A 20,006-nucleotide genomic window follows, 5' to 3' on the forward strand; every position below is an offset into this window, starting at 1 on the left:
TACTTTTGGACAAACTAGCTGTTCCATTGCAAAATGAATTTCTGAAAAACAATCTTAAATCGAACAATAAACATAACAGTCAGATCAAAGAACACTGTATTGATAAAACCAACCACAGGATTCTTTGGTACAAAGTGGAATGCTTTGCTTCTGTATGTGTGTGCGCACACGCACTACACACACACACACACACACACACACACACACACACACACACACACACACACACTCTCTCTCTCTCTCTCTCAAGCAATGCATTCCACTCTCCATGCAAAGAAGCTGCTACTTGCTCCTTTGCTTACACCCTCCTTATACAGCTTCCAGGAATGGCCTCTTGTTCTACCCATTCCCTCTACTCCATGAAAAACCTCCTTCACATTAATCTGACAACAACTCACACCGATTTATATGCAATCGTATCTCGTTCTCCTTCTATTCACAAAGCTCAGAAAGTGCATTCCCTCAATCTGTCTTCATATTCCATATTCCACAGACCAGATACTGACTTAATGAATTATCTCAGGAGCATCTCTAAGATATCCTTATTCCCCAGAAAGTCAAGAGACCAGATCTGTGCACAGTAGGTCCAGCGTGATCAAGGTCTTATACAGCATAAGGGAACAATAATCTCTTTGTTTCTGTATATCAACTTGTAATGTTCCACAATTTTAGCAACGTGACTTCTAAACTTCAAGTACCTGTCCACCATCACTTCCAGGTCTCTCATCTCTTTTGCCTTCTTCAACATTTCCTCATTAACCTCCCTACTAGCCGAGGTGGATGAAATAGCCAGACCACCTTAGCATTTTTCATGGATCAAAACTTCATTGGCATTCTACCTTTTATCATGTAATTACCTCCTCTGCTGTTATTCCCATAATGGCAAGTTTAGAACCATTAATGGATTAACTGCAGTGGAGCGACCTTCCTGTCACTTGTCTCTTTACATGTACTATGTTACATGGAATTTCCTTTACTGTCCTTCGATATTCGAGCTTTTTTTTTTTTTTTTGGCTGCACAAATTATTTACTGTGTCTTTTCCCAAAAATAAAAATGAATTTCATATGTACAAAAATAAATACTCAATCCACAAATGACCACAGATTAGCCTCTGCAATGAAATTATTTATTAAAATAAATTTGCATTCTTTTATTTTACTGACAGTGTAGAAACAATTTATTTTGCAAATGTTCAGATTTGTTTGCTTTGAAAATTGTTATGTTAAATCTTTATATTTTTTAAATAACATTTATTGAAATAAATATGACCACCTTTCATATTTAAGAATTTAGGGACACAAAACACACGTGTTGAGACGATTATTTTACAAATTATTAATAAAATAACACTTGACGTCAGTGAAGGAAAAGAAGAAAGCATATCAAAGGTTATTGGCAAATAAGTCAACTATTACTCTTATAGAATACAGAGACAAATGTAAGAAAGCTAAACAGTGTGTAAAACTAGCTAAACAAAAGTCATGGGAGGATTTTGGCAAGAATATAGAAAATAAATATCAAGAAGGTGGCAAAATATTCTGGAGGTTGTTGAAGAAGCTTAGGAATTGGAGGAAAGAGTGCTGTAAAAGGAGTTAGAGATGATAAAGGTGACATGAAAACAGGAGAAAAAGATATCCTTGAAGTATGGAGTAATTACTTTGATAAACTGCTAAATGAAACAAGCAGTGATGATAGCACAGTGATAAAAAACACTGACCTGGCATGCAGTCAGGAATACATATTCATACTTGAAGTAGAAAAAGCCATCAAAGGCTTGAAATGTGGAAAGGCAGAAGGAGTAGATGATATGCGACCAGAAATGCTGAAGTATGGTGGTATAAAAGTCTTACAGTGGCTGCAGTGCATAGTTCAGAAAGCCTGGACAGAGGGACGAATTCCCGATGATTGGAGTAGAGCTCTCATATATAAAAAGGGAAATAAAACTAAATGTGAGAATTACAGAGGTATTTCCCTACTGAGTGTTCATGGCAAGATCTATGCAAGTATACTTGAGAAACGGTTGAGAAGAATTGTGGAAGAAAAGCTTGGTGAAGAACAAGCTGGATTCAGGCCAAATAGAGGCTGTCAGGATCAGACCTTCACTTTACGACAAATAGTCGAGAAAGCCTGGGAATATAATAAAGATCTGTATTCAAGTTTTGTCGATTTGGAAAAGGCATATGACAAGGTGCCAAGAGAGAAGCTATTCAATACGCTGTAGTTATATGGTGTCAATGGGGCATTATATCAAGCAATACTTAGTCTTTATTTGAGATGTAAGTCAGCAGTTATAATTGAAGGAAGTACAGGAAGATGGTTTAATGTTAAATCTGGTGTGAGACAAGGATGTACATTATCCCCTCTGTTATTCGTTATCTATATGGATCACATTATGAAGGAAAGTGGTATTAAATCTTATATCAAAATTGGAGATGTTAACGTCAGCTCTTTGCTTTATGCGGATGATGTTATACTTCTAAATAAATCCGCTACAAGTCTTCAAGATTCTCTGACAAAATTGAATAGCTGTTGTAATAGATATGGTATGAAGGTCAGCAATAAAAAGACAAAGACAATGAAAATAGGCAGAATCATTGAAAATGTCAACTGTGTTGTGAATGGAGAACCTGTGGAACAAGTAAAACATTTCAGCTACTTAAGCACGATTTTTAGTGAAGATGGTAAATTAAATATGGAAATAGACAACAGAATCAACAAAGCTGGTATGGTAGGAAGTCAATTGAATAAATTCATATAGAGTAAGAGAGAAATTAGTCGGAACACTAAATTAGCTGTATACAAGACAGTGTTCAAACCAGTTTTAACTTATGGATCTGAGAGCTGGGTCAGAAGTAAAACACTTGACCAAAGACTATAGACTGCAGATATGAGAGTCCTAAGAAAGATTAGAGGCGTGAACAGATGGCATCAATGGCAATATCATATTAAAAATGAGGATATTAGGAAAGAACTTGACATTGTCAGCATCCGGGAATGCGTTTGCAGAGCTAATCTCAGGTGGTATGGTCACTTAAACAGAATGGGCGAGGAAAGATTAGCAAAACAAGTGTTCTCTGCCAGGTTGGTAGGAAAACGACCCAGAGGAAGACCAAGATATAGGTGGATTGATACGGTACAAAGTGCCTTAGACGATAGTAATATAAGGTCTGATAATGTTAGAGTTCTTGACAAGTAACAGATTGATTTGGAGGAAAATTGTAGATAGGAAGTTAGTAATGATGTAAATTTTTCATGTAGTACTATCATATCCTGTATACCCCTTGAGGGTACATGAGGGGATTTTGATGATGATGATAAATAAAAAATTTAAAATGCTCCTCTCCTTTAACATCTAAGAGCAAGCTCTTAAATTATTCATAATTGTAGTATGATCAGTTTGTGAGATATGAGAGTTCTGAGAAAGATTCGAGGCGTGAACAGATGGCATCATTGGCAATATCATATTAAAAATGAGGATATTAGGAAAGAACTTGACATTGTCAGCATCCAGGAATGCGTTAGCAGAACTCATTTCAGGTGGTATTTAAATGGTCATTTAAATACTTTCCTCTCCCATTCTATTTAAATGGTCATTTAAATAGAATGGGAGAGGAAAGATTAGCAAAACAAGTGTTTTCTGCCAGGTTGGCAGGAAAACGACCCAGAGGAAGACCAAGATATAGGTGGATTGATACGGTACAAAGTGCCGTAGACGATAGAAATATAAGATCTGATAATGTTGGAGTCTTGACAAGTGACAGACTGATTTGGAATAAAATTGTAGATAGGAAGTTAATAATGATGAATTTTTTCATGTAGTACTGTCATATCCTGTACACCCCTTGAGGGTACATGGCAGGAATTTGATGATGATGATGATAACACTTGACGTTTCAACCCCTGTATTGAGGTCATCATCAGAAGGATACACATGTATAGGAACAAAGCTACATGCTGTTGCACTCCATAAAGGTAAATTAAATCTACGTTGTTAACTAATCTTTTTCTTAGCGTGACCTCTAGTGATAATATATATATATATTCTCTGACTAAATTGAATAGCTGTTGTAATAGATATGGTATGAAGGTCAGCAATAAAAAGACAAAGACAATGAAAATAGGCAGAATCATTGAAAATGTCAACTGTGTTGTGAATTGAGAACCTGTGGAATAAGTAAAACATTTCAGCTACTTAGGCATGATTTTTACTGAAGATGGTAAATTAAATATAGAAATTCACAACAGAATCAGCAGAGCTGGTATGGTGGGAAGTCAATTGAATAAATTCATATGGAATAAGAAAGAAATTAGTCGGAACACTAAATTAGCTGTATACAAGACAGTGTTCAAACCAGTTTTAACTTATGGATCTGAAAGCTGGGTCAGAAGTAAAACACTTGACCAAAGACTAGAGACCGCAGATATGAGAGTCCTGAGAAAGATTAGAGGCGTGAACAGATGGCATCAATGGCAATATCATATTAAAAATGATTATATTAGGAAAGAACTTGACATTGTCAGCATCCAGGAATGCGTTAGCAGAACTAATTTCAGGTGGTATGGTCACTTAAATAGAATGGGAGAGGAAAGATTAGCAAAACAAGTGTTCTCTGCCAGGTTGGCAGGAAAACGACCCAGAGGAAGACCAAGATATAGGTGGATTGATACGGTACAAAGTGCCTTAGACGATAGAAATATAAGATCTGATAATGTTGGAGTCTTGACAAGTAACAGACTGATTTGGAGGAAAATTGTAGATAGGAAGTTAGTAATGATGTAATTTTTTCATGCAGTACTGTCATATCCTGTACACCCCTTGAGGGTACATGGCAGGAATTTGATGATGATGATGATATATATATAAATAAAAAAAAAAAAATTAAAAAAAATAATAAAATAAAATAAATGTACGCTACAATAAACTCTGCTGAAGTCCTCATGTACTAAGATTTTTCTGGAATTGTACAGTTCATATTGTTATACTACGATTTTCTTCTGGATTTGTACAGTTCAGGTTGCTATTGAAACACTTCACCAAGTCGTCTTGTATTGAGATTTTTCTTTGTGGGTCCTCCACATTCTTGGAATGGTTAGACCATTTTTATTCAGATTTGGATTATGTTGAGCATTTCACATGCATGTGAAATTGGTTTCTGATTGTGAGACTTTAATATCAGAAATTTATATCCAATGATATTTCAGCAGGGACTCTTTGCATTCTGCTTAAAATGCAACAGATTTTTTTTTTTTTTTTTTTTTTTTTTTTTTTTTTTTTTTTTTTTGTAGGATGCATATTACTATAATATCCAGTGCTTAACCACTGTAATATGAAGGACATCCCATATGGACGGATTCAAAATTTTTGCTCATTTTGAAGAATTGCATGCCCCCCCCCCCTTCTTCTCTCCTGAAACTCAATTACGTAACTATTCTGTCTAAATTTCTACTGGTTTAAAAGCTTTCACAGACAGTATTCAAAATCTATTACTTCATTTTACCATTCTGACAAAAAAAGAAATAAGGCAATAATATTGTTATACTTCTCAAAGCTTCTAATTCTGTACTATTTCTTTGCAATGTAAATTCAGCTGTCTCCTGAAATTATTCTTAGTTTTAGAAATACTATGCTATATTTTCACCATGTAAAACTGTTTATATGCATGCAACAAAAAGAAGTTCAGCAGTTTTTTTTTTTTCTTTTTCTTAAAAAAATCTAAATATCACTACTTCTACTGCTGCTGGTTGCTATTTCTGAAATAATCTACGTCTTAAAAATACTCAATAATAATCCTCTAAGCTAAAGGAAAAGCTTAGATTATGCTCACTGCTATTGGCAAAAAGCAGTGAGAGTAAACTGCCACACTAAACTGCCTCAAGCTGTAGAGCAGAATACACTAGCAGATATCCTAAACAGAAATACTGACATTTTTTTTTTACAGAAGTCGTGGCAGCACCCGCAACAGACTCTGGCAACTTATTCCACTCATTCACCACTCTCCAAGTAAAAAACCTAGTTCTAACACCCTTGCAACTACATTCTTGCTCAGTTTCCATGAATGGCCCCTATTTCTCCCTTCACCACCAGATCTGTTCTGAAAAATTTCCTCTGAATTAATCTTGTAAAAACTCCTCAGTAATAATGAAGGGGATACAAATCCTTTGATGTTTATCTTACTGGCAGATAAACATCAAAGGATTTGTATCCCCTTCATTATTATTAAGGTTGCCAGAAAAACAGCCCTTTGGCTTTTATTCTATGTTATAACTCCCTCAGTAATTTGAATGTCTCAATCATAATCACCGTTTTCTGCCTATCAACCAGTTTCTGTAACCCACAAATCTTCAACCTGTCCTTGTAGTTCATTCCATAGATCTGCTACCATCTTGGTCACTCGCCTCTGAATCCTCTCTACCTCCGCCCCATCACCAAGAAACCCTGCCTTCCAGATCTGCATGCTGTAGTCAAGATGGGGGTCTTATCAAGGCTCAATAAAGAGGAACAATAACCTGCTTGTCTCTGCTCGTCAAAATATTCTTCAGTAACTAAGTGATCTGATGAGCTGCTTTAGCCACTTTTGCTATGTGCCCCAAAAACTTTAACTCCCTATTTACTAACACTTCCAAGTCTCTGGCTTCATCAATTTCTTGGAGTACAGTTTTACCAATGTGGAAAACTGCTAATAATCTTTTCAACCCAAAATGCATAACCTTACACTTTGCCACATTAAACTGACATCCATTCTCCTTTGCCCAGTCTGCTAATCTATCCAAATCATCTTACAAAATTTTGACATCATGTATATTAAATATTGCTCTATCCAACTGCAAATAACTGAATGGTTCCTCTCCGATCCTTTCCTATATCGTTAATGAACAAATTAAATAGCAGTGGTACAAGAACAGAACCCTGCAGAACAACACTAGTCATAGGCCTTTTTTAGGACTCTTCTCAATTTAACGAAAATTTAACGGCATCAACGAAATAGACTTTTTGAAATTGATTCGATGTTGTGAGTGTAATATGTATGCATGGCAGAGTGTAAGGGATGTATTTGTGGAGAGAATGGACAGGAGAAGGGGAGGTATGGATTTGTAGGAAGTGCAATATATTATTAGACAATGAGGCAGTTAATGCGAAACAGAGTGAAAAGATAAAAGATGGCATAAATGAAAGAAATGGAAATGAAACGAATGCTAGTGAAACTGAGGGAGTGAAAGAATGCAAGAAGGTAGAAGAGGAAGTAAGCAAAAGCAAGAATGAAGTTAAGTGAAATGAAAGTTAGTGAAAGCAAAAATGTAAAAGAGAAAGTTAGTGAAAAATAGTGAGGAAACGGAAGTACGGTGCAGTAAAATGAGAGGTTATGAGAGTGACAGAGAGTGAAATTGTCAGAATGCAAGATTTGATGAAACAGTTGTTGAAAATGAAAAATGAAATTAGGAATATGTAGAGTGATATAAGATGTTTAGCAGAAACTAATGAAAATGTGCAAAAGAACAGAATGAAAGAAAAAAACGGTAAAAGAGATAATGAGTGACTCCAGGATAGCCGAGTATGGAGATTCCATAGTTAGAGGAATAGATAATGAGAGAATCCATAAGGTCTGCTATCCAGGAGGAAGAATGAACAGGATAATTAAGGCATTGGACATGAGGAAAAATCAAGCAAGATAAGCAGTGGTAGTCATGTAGATGAAGAACACTGCAATGCAGGTGGGGATGTTCAGACTCAGTGGATATGTGGTAAGAAAATCACAACCAGTATCTTGGATAAGACTGGGTATAGACCTAAAAATGAACTGCTGTGTTTGTTTACAAAGCCAGGAAACTTACTTGGATACTGACAAAGATATACATAACAGCATCAATGTGTGAATGTATTCTGAAGGCCAAACAGCTGAATAAAGTAGCTGTAAATCAATGAATGAGGGGTTTCAGTATGAATCTGGAAGAAGAAGAAGTAAGCACGCAATACCGGCACCTTCCAGATAAACTGGGGGAAAAATCCTGCAGTCCACGCCCAAGACCGGCTAACTTGGCTATGTCTGAGAAAGATCCTAAGCTCCTCACGTCATCTTAATTCTTCATATACCTTCTGCGCATTCAATATCCATTCCCCCCCCCCCACACACCCCACTACACTTTTTATACTTAAGCTTCTCATCATTATTATTATTATTATTATTATTTCGGACGACTCCAGGAGTCCTTAGACTCATCGAGGGAGGCCCTAAACATCATGTCCACACAACTATGCGATTACATTCTCACAGTATCTATCATGCCTTGTCTTGAACTCGTTCACCATCATAGCACCCACAACAGACTCTGGCAGCTTATTCCACTCATTTACCACTCTAAAAGTAAAGAACCCAGCTCTAACACCCCTGCTAACCACACTCTTGCCCAGCTTCCATAGGTGTCCCCTAGTTCTCCCACCACCAGTCCTGATCTCAAAAATATCCTCTGAATTAATCCTATAGAATCCCTTTAGCAATTTGAATGTCTCAATCATATCTCCCCTCCTCCTCCTATCAACTAGTTTCTGCAACCCACAAATCTTCAACCTGTTCTCATATGGTTCATTCCATAGACCTGTTATCATCTTAGTCACTCGCCTCTAGATCCTCTCCACCTCCTCCCCATCAAGAAGGAACCGAGGTGACCAAATCTGGGCACAGTAGTCGAGATGAGGTCTTATCAAGCCTCGGTACAGAGGTACAATAATTTGCTTGTCTCTGCTCGTCAAGGTATTTTTCAACAACCAAGTGAGTTGATGAGCTGATTTAACTACTTTTGCAGTGTGCCCCCTAAACTTCATCTCCCTATCCACCAACACTCCCAAGTCCCTGGCCTCATCAATCTCTTGGAGTACAGTTCCACCAATGTGGTATACTGCTGCTAATCTTTTCACCCCAAAATGCATAACCTTACATTTTATCACATTAAATTGACATCCATTCTCCTTAGCCAAAACTACAATCTATCTAAGTCATCCTGCAAGACTTTGACATCTTCTACATTCACTATTGCCCTACCCAACTTTGCATCATCAGCGAACAAATGAATTGTTCCACTTAGATCCTTCCCTATATCGTTAATGAACAGATTAAACAGCAGTGGTCCAAGAACAGAACCCTGCGGCACACCACTAGTCACAGGCTGTCTTTTGGACTCTACTCCTGAATAAACTACTCTTTGATATCTCTCCATCAACCAACCACCTATCCATCTCACCAACCCTATATCCATTCCCATATGTTGTAGTTTATGGATTAGAATTCCATGTGGTATCCTGTCAAACGCATTTGCCAGGTCCAGCAGTATCACTGTAAACCCATTTCCCCTATCCAGTTCAGCGGTCACCTTGTTATAAAACTTGAGCAAGTTACTGAAGCATGATCTACCCTTCACAAAGCCATGCTGTCCCCTGTACAGTATCTCATTTTCATCAATCCATTCCTGTATTTTTCCCTTGACTACTTTCTCTAAGACCTTGACAACGACTCCTGATATGCTGATCGGTCGGTAATTTGCAACCGTAGTCTTGGATCCTCCTTTATGCAGTGAAACTATTTTCCCCTCTTTCTACACCTTCGGGACTAAGCCAGACCTGAGACTCAGATTAAACAACATGGTCAAGGGCACTGATAATTCTTTAGCCGCTTCAAGCAAGACCCGTGCCGGTATACCATCCAATCCCACAGATGTGTTCACATTAAGGTTCTGTAATAGACTAGTTACCTTCCACTTCATTCATCACTATTCCCGTATAAACTAATGGTTCCTTCATTTTTTCAATGTCACCACCTGGATGATATGCTTTTGCAAAGTGCGTGCTCAGTAACTCCACTATATCAACTGATTCAGTGACCTCCTTACCATCGTCATTCCTTAAAATCATTTTGCCGTGTACAGTTTTTTTCTTGCTTGCAGCTTATTGAAAGAACTGTTTTGGATTCTCTTTTGCTTGCAAAGCTAGTTTCCTTTCATAATCCACTTTTGCTTTTTTTACTACACTTGTTACCTTTCTGGCCTGCACTTTATACCGTTTGTGTGCCTGCAGGTCACCCCCTTTCTTTAAATTCCCTCCACAGTTGTTTCTTTTTTTTGCAGCTCAAGCTTAATGGTGTTATTCATCCATTTAACCCCTACTTCTTTTACTATTCAGCCCCTAGGTATACAATCAGCCATTACCTCCTGTAAAAGCTCCTTGACCACTTCCCATGCTCTATCGACGTTCAGCCCTTGCAGTTGTACATGCCATGGCACTGATCCAAGCAATCTCCTAAGCTTGTCATACTTGCCAGCATGGTAATTCCACATATACCCTGTCTTAATCGAAAATTCCACACCTTTAGCCACCTCCCAGGTCAAGACTTTATGATCACTCTCACCAATAGGTGGCAACATGGTCATATTCATTACAGTCAAATTCTCAGATGCCATTACCAGGTCAAGCACTCTCACACCCCTAGTATTTTCAATTACATGCTGTCTCAGATAGTTATCCCTTAATAATTGAATAAAATCCAGTTCCTTCCTCACATGTGTCCTCTCCTCCTTCCAATCAATGTTACCATAGTTGAAATCCCCCATAATAATTACCCTCCTTCCACTCATTTCATCAATTTCCCTATGCATACTATCTCCATCATCTATTCCATCTCCTGGTCTATAGCAGCACCCAACTGTATATTTTATTCTGCCAGTCTCAATCTCACACCAAATAGCCTCAAATGAGCTCCTTTCACTATCCTGCAATACAACTTCAATTCTCCTTGGCTGCAGTTCATCAGCTATCATCAATAATACCCCTCCCCCCATTTTATTCTCTCTGTCCCTCCTAAACACACTATAACCTACACATTCTATCCTACTAACTATATCTTCTTCCGTCAGCCATGTTTCACTAATGCCAATAACCTGTGGCCAGGAAGAGCCAATCAAGGCCAAAAATTCTTCCTTCTTGTTCCTAATACTCTTGGCATTAGTATACATGAAATGCAGTGATCACTTAGTCCCACCCCTATATTGATACGTTATTCTAAATGACCCATTCCCATTTTTTGTCCTTAGTGCTGGCTCGGGTACATTATATACATTCTCATGATGTTGATACTCAGAGATTTCATGATGATGAAATCTCTGATAAACTGCTCAATGTATATCAACTATATCCTCTGCAGTCTATCTTTTTCATTTGCTAACATTGTCTTCCCCATGGTCTTTCTTTCTTCCAATAGCCACATACTGAAAGAACTCGCTAGGAATTTTTGGCTAGTTTGGCTAATTTCTCTCATTCTGTACTTGACAACTGACTATTACTAGTATTATTCTTCTTGTGTTGCTTCCACAGCACCTTTTTCTATATTTCATGCTTAATTACTTTATCCAGTTTAAGTCTACCTTACTTAGCCTTTTAACCTTTGGAATATACTCAGATAGTGCTGCAGTTAAATATCTCTTAATCAGTGCCCAAGAAGCATCTTATCACCTTTCTGCCCAACTCCTCCTATGTAACAGTACCAGTTGTCTCCTATGCTTTTCAATAATCGTCAGCCTTGTAATTTCATATAATCCCTTCCTCACAGAAATTCTCATGACTGGTTAAACCCAGGTGAATCACCTCATGATCACTCGTACCAAATGGGGGAAGATTAGATACTATTCACAATCACATTCTCTGATCATATGATCAGAACTAAGACTCTCAATCTTCTTGTGACCTCTGTAACATTCTGCTTGAGAAAGCTGTTCCTTAAGAAATTCATTCTACTAATTTCCTGATGCTATCTCCTCATTCCAATCAATATTACCATAATTAAAATCACTCCTAAGGATACTCCTTCTCATTAATCCAATTTTCCCATACATTTCTTAGTCTTTTCACTCTACTTTCCCTAGCTTATAGCAACACCCAATGAAATTGCACAATCAGACAACTAAGGATTAGATCTAAGGACCAAATGTGAAACTGTTTCAAGAAATTTTCACCTCTAATAAGGAAGTTATCTAATAATCTCATCCTGGCTGATGAAATTTATCCTAAAGAAATTCATGCCTGTACTTGGAATTAAACCTACAAACAACCATAGGAGAGAAGTGTTATCCACTTAGGTAATCATATAAGCAAATATTTTGAATGGTAAATAAGTCTTAGATGTTATTGCAAGATTAAGATGCTAACACATGAATCAAGTAAAGAAATTAGATAAAGTAAAGAAATTAGTAAAAATTTCTTCATGATTATAAGCAACATATTACTCAGAAAACAATGCAATTCAAATCACCAAGTATTAGGACTTCAAATGAGTTTTTCTTTGCAACATTATCATATGCTTTTTTTAGATCTGTAAAAAGCGTTGACTAAAAGTTTTCATAAAAAATCATCAAAGCATTTTCTTATAAGTACATCTAGATTAAAGATTAACAGCATTTCATAAGTTAAAAAAAATTTCTGAATATCAAACATACCTGTGGTTTGAGGCCATGTACCATTTGACAAATCATCTTCTTTGCTTGTATGAGGACTTGCTGTTGGTGGTGGTGGGACGAAGTTGTCTAGCGGGAGACCAGGAACAAATACACTTTCACATGATGGCTCAAAATATGCTGAAAGTAATTCAAAGTTCCTCACAGAAAAGTTTAGCTTTTCATCAAAGCTATTGTTGAAAGGAGATTTAAGAACACAAGTAGCACCTACTCCAGAAGGCATATGGAGTGTACGCATTAAACTAAGTGAATTTGCATCTTCTGACCACCTATTTTAAATTAAAATAATAATTACTGTAAGGTGTTCTGATATATTTTTTTTTAAATAAAGGATAATACCTCATTTCTATCATTTAGAACAGGGCTGTCCAAACATAGGTAATCTGAGGGCCACATTCAGAATAATAAATACAATACATATATCAAATTACTTGAAGAGTAATTTAATTGGAGAGTCCTACCATTAGTTAGGTTTAGCAAGCACTTCGAAAATTTCATAAGAAAGAAAAGCCATGGTGCTTATAAATGTTTTTATTGAAACAGTAGACAAGAAACAATAATTATTTCATTTTAGTGAGAGCTCTGTGGTAGTTCGGCTTCATTTACATCAAGTATCTATATCAATTTTGATGCTTGTAGATGCCAATCACAGTAAAATTGCAAGAGAATAATCGGCCAATGAACATCTGTACTTTGATATTTGAAAAACACGTGGGTATATAGCAATGTAAAAAAAAATAAAATTACCAACATTGAGATTATTGATTAGCGATAGAATTAAAATATCTAATACATATTTGATTCAAACTGTTATTTTATTTGTTTACTCATGAAAATCAAAATCCACAGGAGGGCCACACAAAATTGCACCGTGGACCGCATTCAACCCGCAGGCCATGTTTTGGACAGCCCTGATTCAGAATATTCATTCATAACAAATTTAAAACTAAGAGCAGCTATCTCTTGATTTTGGCATAGATGTAACTTTGAACACAGCCTTCTGTGACAATTCACATTAATTAATATTTGTGGGATTGATTGTGGCCTTTAATAATTCTGAAGGCAATTTAACACTACACAATCAGTGAAGACAAACTAAAATGACCTGGATAATAATGACAGTCATGTATGTGTGGAGGGTGATGGCGCTCTTCATGGTGATTCCCGTTGTTAATGCTGATGGATAGATAGGGTAACAAAATCCGTTTAAATTCATACCATCCATTTTGTTTGTAGAAAGTTTTTTACCTTGGGTTTATTATACATTAATGATACCAATAAATTATATACTTGGTTTTAATCCTTTTCCCAAGGAAGCAAAACAATGGTTAGCATGTGAAATATTCATGTCTGAGCTACTTGTATATAGAGGCTAATAACTTCATATCACTTGCCTTAGTATGTATCCCATAATGCAAAGAACCCCCCCCCCCTTTCAGATGTGTATAATGCAATATATAATGGGAAGGGCCACTACCCAGACTGGTTTCAACCTTCATTGAGATCTCATCATTGGGAGCTAGACCCTGGAGGGATACTAAGGCTGAAGTAATGCAGAAGTCATATATATCTCATATACAAGTAGCCAAAAGGTGCTCGATCCTATTAATAAAAATCTCTGGATGAGAGAAAGATGTACAAAGTTTTTTACCTTAGGTTTATTATACATTATATTATATCCAGAGATTTTTATTAATTACATATTTTATTAATTAAATTGTATTAATTAAATACTTTTGCAGTATTGAGGTTGAAATTAAACAGCTTGGTCAGGCGAGCTGATAATTCCTTGAACACTGTTGTAATATACAGTCTGATATGACATCAAATCCCATGGTTGTGTTTGCACTGAGATGCTGCAATATTTTAAGCACCTCAATTTCTTCAATCTCTATTCTGCCATCAGTGAATGTCTCATCCAGTATTTCATCATCACCACCTAGATGGAACACCCCCTGCAAAATGCTCGTTAAATAATTCAACTATTTTGTTTGATTCTGTTATGGCCTCACTATCAGTGCTTTTTTAAATTCACTATGGATAGATGATTTTTAAAAAGATATCCTTCTATAGTCATTCCTTCTTTTACTTGTCACAGAGTAAAAGAACACTTTGGGATTTCTTCTGGCCTCATCAGCTGGCTCTCTCTCTCATAACTGGCCTTCTCATGAGAGAAACTTACAAGTTGGTAAAGAGTTGTTATAGAATTAATGTTGAAGTGGTTTTTCATAAAATGCTGGGAGATGAGGGTAAGGAGAACAAGAGGTCATCCCTATAAGTTGTATAAGGAGGGTGTTAACAAGGGCGTGAGAAGCAATTATTATTATTATTATATATTGGATAAAGTTGGATAAAGGGAATGGATACACTATGATGATGTTGGATTTTTCCAAGGCATTTGATAGGATACCACTCGATAGGGTGTTGTGTAAACTGAAGAATATGGGATTGGAACATAATCTATTGACTTGGATCAGGGGATGGTTGACAGACAGATATCAAAAAGTGGTATACAGTGGGTGTGAATCTGCCAGATTTAAGGTAACCAGTGGTGTACCTCAGGGTTCAGTCCTTGGGCAAAGATAGGCAGGGCAATCAGGGATGCTACTGATATTCAGCAATTACAAAATGATTTGAATAGACCGGAAATCTGGGCAAACGAAAATGGCTATCAGTATAATGTTAGTAAGTGTAAAGTTATGCACTTTGGCATGATTAGAGTTCCAGCAGCATATTACATTAGCGGGGTTATGCTACAAGAAATTAAAGAGGCAAGGGATCTCGGTGTACTGGTGGATAAAAATTTAAAGTTCAAAGGTCACATAGCAAAAGTTGCAAATACAAATCAGAGGACAATTGCAATGTTGAAGCGAACCTTGACATGTAAGGATAAGGAAGTAATTTTGCCTCTTTATAAGGCTTTGATAAGACGACACTTGGATTACTGTGTGCAGATTTGGTCACCCAGATTCCAAGGGGATAAAGAAGCTGTGGAAAGGGTGCAAAGAAGAGTTACAAAGATTGTATCCGGATTATGAGATTTAGATTATGAGCACAGATTGCGAGTATGTGGATTACAGACTCTGGTTAACAGGAGAAAGAGGGTTGATATGATAGAGGTCTATAAACTTTTGAATGGGTGTTATAGCATTTTAAATGATGAAATTTTTCGTTATATGGAAGGCAGGGAGAGAATATGGGGGCATCCATGGAAGTTAAGATTGTTCTCAGTCAAGAAAGGGTTAAGAGCTAGGTTTTTCTTCCAGAGAGAGCAGTGAGTGAGTGGAATAATTTGCCCTTACGGGTGGTGAATGCATCTAGTGTAAATGAATTTAAGAGAAGGTATGATAGCTGGGTTGGGTAATTTACAGCCTCCCTCGATGAGTCCTTGACTCCCTGGAGGTCTCAGATAATAATAATAATTTTTTTTTTTTTTTATTGCATGGGGGATTATTGGGATGCATTGCCTGAGAGTATGGTGTCTGCAAAGAACTTGAATACATTTAAGGCACAGTGTGATGATCTGTGTGTATGACAAAGGGACTATCAATGATGATATAATAATAATGATTAATGAATTTTAATGAAAAAACCTAGTGAATTCTTTCGATATGTGACAAGTTTTAAAAAAAATTGAGAATGGGAGGATGATGCTAACTGATGACACTTGACAGACTGGCAACCAATGAAGAAGATAGTTGAAGTATTCAATGATCAGTTTATAAGTGTATTTCAACATTCTGAGAGCAACATGAGGAATTAAAAAGAATACTTCAGAGTATATCGTCATATGTCTTGAGCAAATGCTCTATGGAATTAATGGCACACCCACTTAACGTAAGTCTTGTAACAGAATGAGTCCAAAAGGAATGGAAGGTGAGAAAAATTGTTCCATTTCACAAAGGGGTCACAGGATGAAGTCCAATCTATATGTCTGGGATTGTTTTTAAGGTGTTAGAAAAGATGGTGAGGATTAGGATTCAGAAATGGGTTGATAATAGCAGTATGTTTTATGATGGTCAGCATGTATTTGTTAGATGGAGGTTGTGTTTCAGCAATCAGCTTGCGTATTACATTACGGTAAGAAATTTATTTGATAAAGGAGATGCATATAGAGAAGTGTACTAGGAATTCTGAAAGGCCTTTGATAAACTGCCACATGGCAAGCTATTAGCTAAATTAAAACAAATGGGATAAGATAACAGACTATTGAGTTGAATAGCTGATTAACTGTCAGATAGATATCAGCAGGTTGTGTATGAAGTAACTATTTGAGTGGTAACTATTTGATTACCACAGTGCTCTGTTTTGAGATCATTATTATTTAACTTATATGTTAATGACAATGGGATTGGCTTAACAGGAGTTGTGCAGCTGTTTGCTGATGTTGCAAAGTTGGAAAGAGATATGAGAAGTAGAGCAGATGTTGTGGCCTCGCAAGAGGATCAGAATTAACTATGTGAATGGACAAATAGTGCTATCAGTTTAATGCTGCAAGGTGCAAGTCTTGAAAGTTGGTAGGCAAGGTTGGGATGCAGAGTAAACAATTAATGGAAAAATTCTGAAGGATGAGAAGGAGATGAGAGATCTGGGAGTGATGGTTGGACAAAGACTTGAAGGCTACATTACTAAAATTGCAAGAACAACCTAACAGATTATGGGGATAATGAGGAGGATACTGATATGTAGTCAATTGCCTAGTTTTCAGGGGAATAAATTGGAGAAAGTCCAGAGAAGGTTTGTTAAGTTAGTGTCAGGTCAATGGAATGTCAGATATGAGGAGAGGTTATTTACATAGCCTTGTTCGAAGAAGAGGAAGAAAAGGAATACGATTGAGACATATAAGTTGGTGGGGGTTGTTACTAGATTAACATGGAGGAGATTTTTCACAGGATAGAGGAAAGCAAGAATAAAATTAGAGGCCATCCCTAGAAGCTATATATGGAGGATGTGAGCAAGGGAGTGAGAAGTAGGTTCTTTGAATGGAGAGTGGAATGAATTGCCCAAAAGTGTGGTGAGTGCAGAAAGAATGCATTTAAAGGACAGTCTGGTGATCTTTTTGACAGAGAGAGTATAGACCTCCCATGATGAGTCTTTTGACTATGGAGGTCAGATGTTAATAATAAAAATAATAATGATGATGTGTCATTCAGAAATTCAACTTTACTTACATGACTTGCACAGTAATGTATGTAAAGTTGATTATAAAAGGAAGGATATTATACGGTATAGAGATTCAATTACAAAACATGCAATTGATGACTAGATGACTGATGACTCAGATGAATCTGAGTTATTATTAGTTCAAATTTTCCAGATGCTAAAATCAAAATTTTAATAAATATAACTTAAAAATACAAAAAGTAAAAGAGATTGTAGTTTAAAAATAATCATTTATTTATTTATTTCGTGTGCAAACTACAGAAAATGTAAGATCATACATATAAATGATTAAAAGCATACATTTAAAGAAATAGACATTAAAAGAATATGGATTAAAAGCATACGTTAAAAGACAAAAATGCCACTTGCATAAAATATTACGCAAGAACATAAAATGTCAAGTTTCACTCATCCAGTGATTAATATACTTTAAAGCTGTTTCATTACACTGCATTAAATCTTCTCGGATAGATATTAATGTCTATTAGGCAGCATTGCAGAAGATGATCCACGGTTTGTGTTTCACCACATTAGCAGCTGTCATTGTCTGTGTACCCCCCCCCCCCCCCATCTGGCCATATTCTACTTTGATCTGCCCATTCCGGAACAAAGTCTGTTCAATGTCTTTAATCTTTGCCAGTCTAGATGTAAGCCAGATGGAAGAGATTCGTTTAAGTTCAGAGCCTCTGGAGATTGTTCTTGCCACATTATTGACCTTGTGGCTTTTATGGAATCAACCAATGGTTCCACTCAGTCCATACAAAGGATGCTGTTCATCACTTAGTTGTTTCTGCTCACATCTACTCTGTGTTGTTCTTCTGATATGAGGACGTGCAATACCTGACAGTGAGTATAGATGGCCAATTTTTGTAGGCTTAAGGCAGCCGGTAATGTGCCAACATGTTTCATTAATCATAATTTACAATAATGAATCTTTTTACAATTATTTCTCTATGTTAGTACATTATTAGTTTTGGTTTCACAACATGTATGATCAGCACTTGCGATGTGTTCATTACTGATATTATTATTGTTAAAATGAAATGTAAAGCACTTGAGATTTGATGTATTTACTATATTCTGATAGGTGAAATAATTTCAGTCTTCTTTATTGCAAAAGTGTTAAAATATCTTTTGTTCTATTTATGCTAATGAAGACAATGTGTCAGCCATTACTACGTAATTTCTTGCTTGCAATTTACATGAAGTTTGCATGCTCACCGAGGAGATTGCTGGGTGATTGACAGCTGAGAAAGAGCGTTCAGTATACAGGTAATGAGGAAAACAAGCAGAGAGAGAGAGAATGGAAATTTGAGAATGGCAACTAGAGAATTTTGTTCTTAGGAAGTTTTAAAGAAAACGTAACAGTCAGAAGAATATTAATAGAAGATTCCGAAAAGGAATTGTAGCATTGTGAATCTTTAAACTGGAAGGATTGAGACTGTCAACAAGTATTTAGTAAATAAAAGAAGATATTAGAGTTTATGTTCTAATTTAATTTTTGAGGAAGTGCTGAATAAAAGTTTTGTCTTCTGTCTTAAATGCCAGATTTGTGATTCTTTCAAAATGCGATGAAATTGAGTGAAATCAGAAACTGTAAAGTGGCTTAACATAAAGTGCTCTGCGTTTAATACTTTTATTCAAAAATAGTAGAGGAAACTGTGTTTCTCTGGTAAAGAATTAGCGATTGAACTGCGACTTCGTATTGAATTGTGAGGAATAAGAATATTTTTACTCCAGTGAGGCACAGAGGATGATTGGAACAGGTGTATGCTAAATGGGGAGATAAAATAAGCAGTAAATTTTATATTTTCCGAAAGAGTTTAACAAAGAAACCGACTCAGGTGAATATTTTCTTGTTGTGAAAACAAGGCATTTAGTCCAGTAGACATGATTAAGTATATGTTAAACAACTGAGTATTATAATGAGTCAGAGAATGAATGATTTTATTTTTTTAGGATAAGAAAATCTATAAAGTGTATACTTACTTTGAAGGCCTTGAATCCAAGTAATGTTGTAGTTACTTATGTCATTTTATTTAAAATGTATATGTTTTAGTTTCATTAAATGTGTATATTTTTTATTTGGTACAGAAGTCAATAATTTTCTGGATTCTAAAGGAAATAGAGTTAAAAGTTACTGCACCAATCGAAACTGAACTTGTGAAATTGCTTAACGCTCGGTGTAGAACAATCTCTTTACTGAGATATAACATAATTTATTATTATTATTAACATTCAACCTACATGGAGTCAGAGACTCATCGTGGAAGGTCACACTACTGCACACAATGCTCATCCAACCGTGCCTTAAACTGATTCAATGTGTCTACACCCACAACACACTCAT

The 20,006-nt window shown here is 36.2% G+C and overlaps 1 protein-coding gene across 2 annotated transcripts in view; it reads right to left on the reverse strand.

Moving 5' to 3' along the window:
• The window catches only part of LOC150103869 (ATP-binding cassette sub-family A member 2-like), a 975,482-nt gene that overhangs the window by 398,901 nt on the left and 556,575 nt on the right, over positions 1 to 20,006 (reverse strand). For both annotated transcript variants that reach the window (XM_090397162.1, XM_090397161.1), the window contains exon 29: positions 12,476 to 12,762. In XM_090397162.1, the coding sequence (XP_090253288.1) occupies positions 12,476 to 12,762 (287 nt within the window). The remainder of the gene's footprint in view (positions 1 to 12,475; positions 12,763 to 20,006) is intronic.

The sequence above is a fragment of the Typopeltis vanoorti genome, chromosome 8, assembly GCF_054136105.1.
Source record: "Typopeltis vanoorti isolate ZY-2024b chromosome 8, IOZ_Tvanoo_1.0, whole genome shotgun sequence".
NCBI lineage: Eukaryota > Metazoa > Arthropoda > Arachnida > Uropygi > Thelyphonidae > Typopeltis > Typopeltis vanoorti.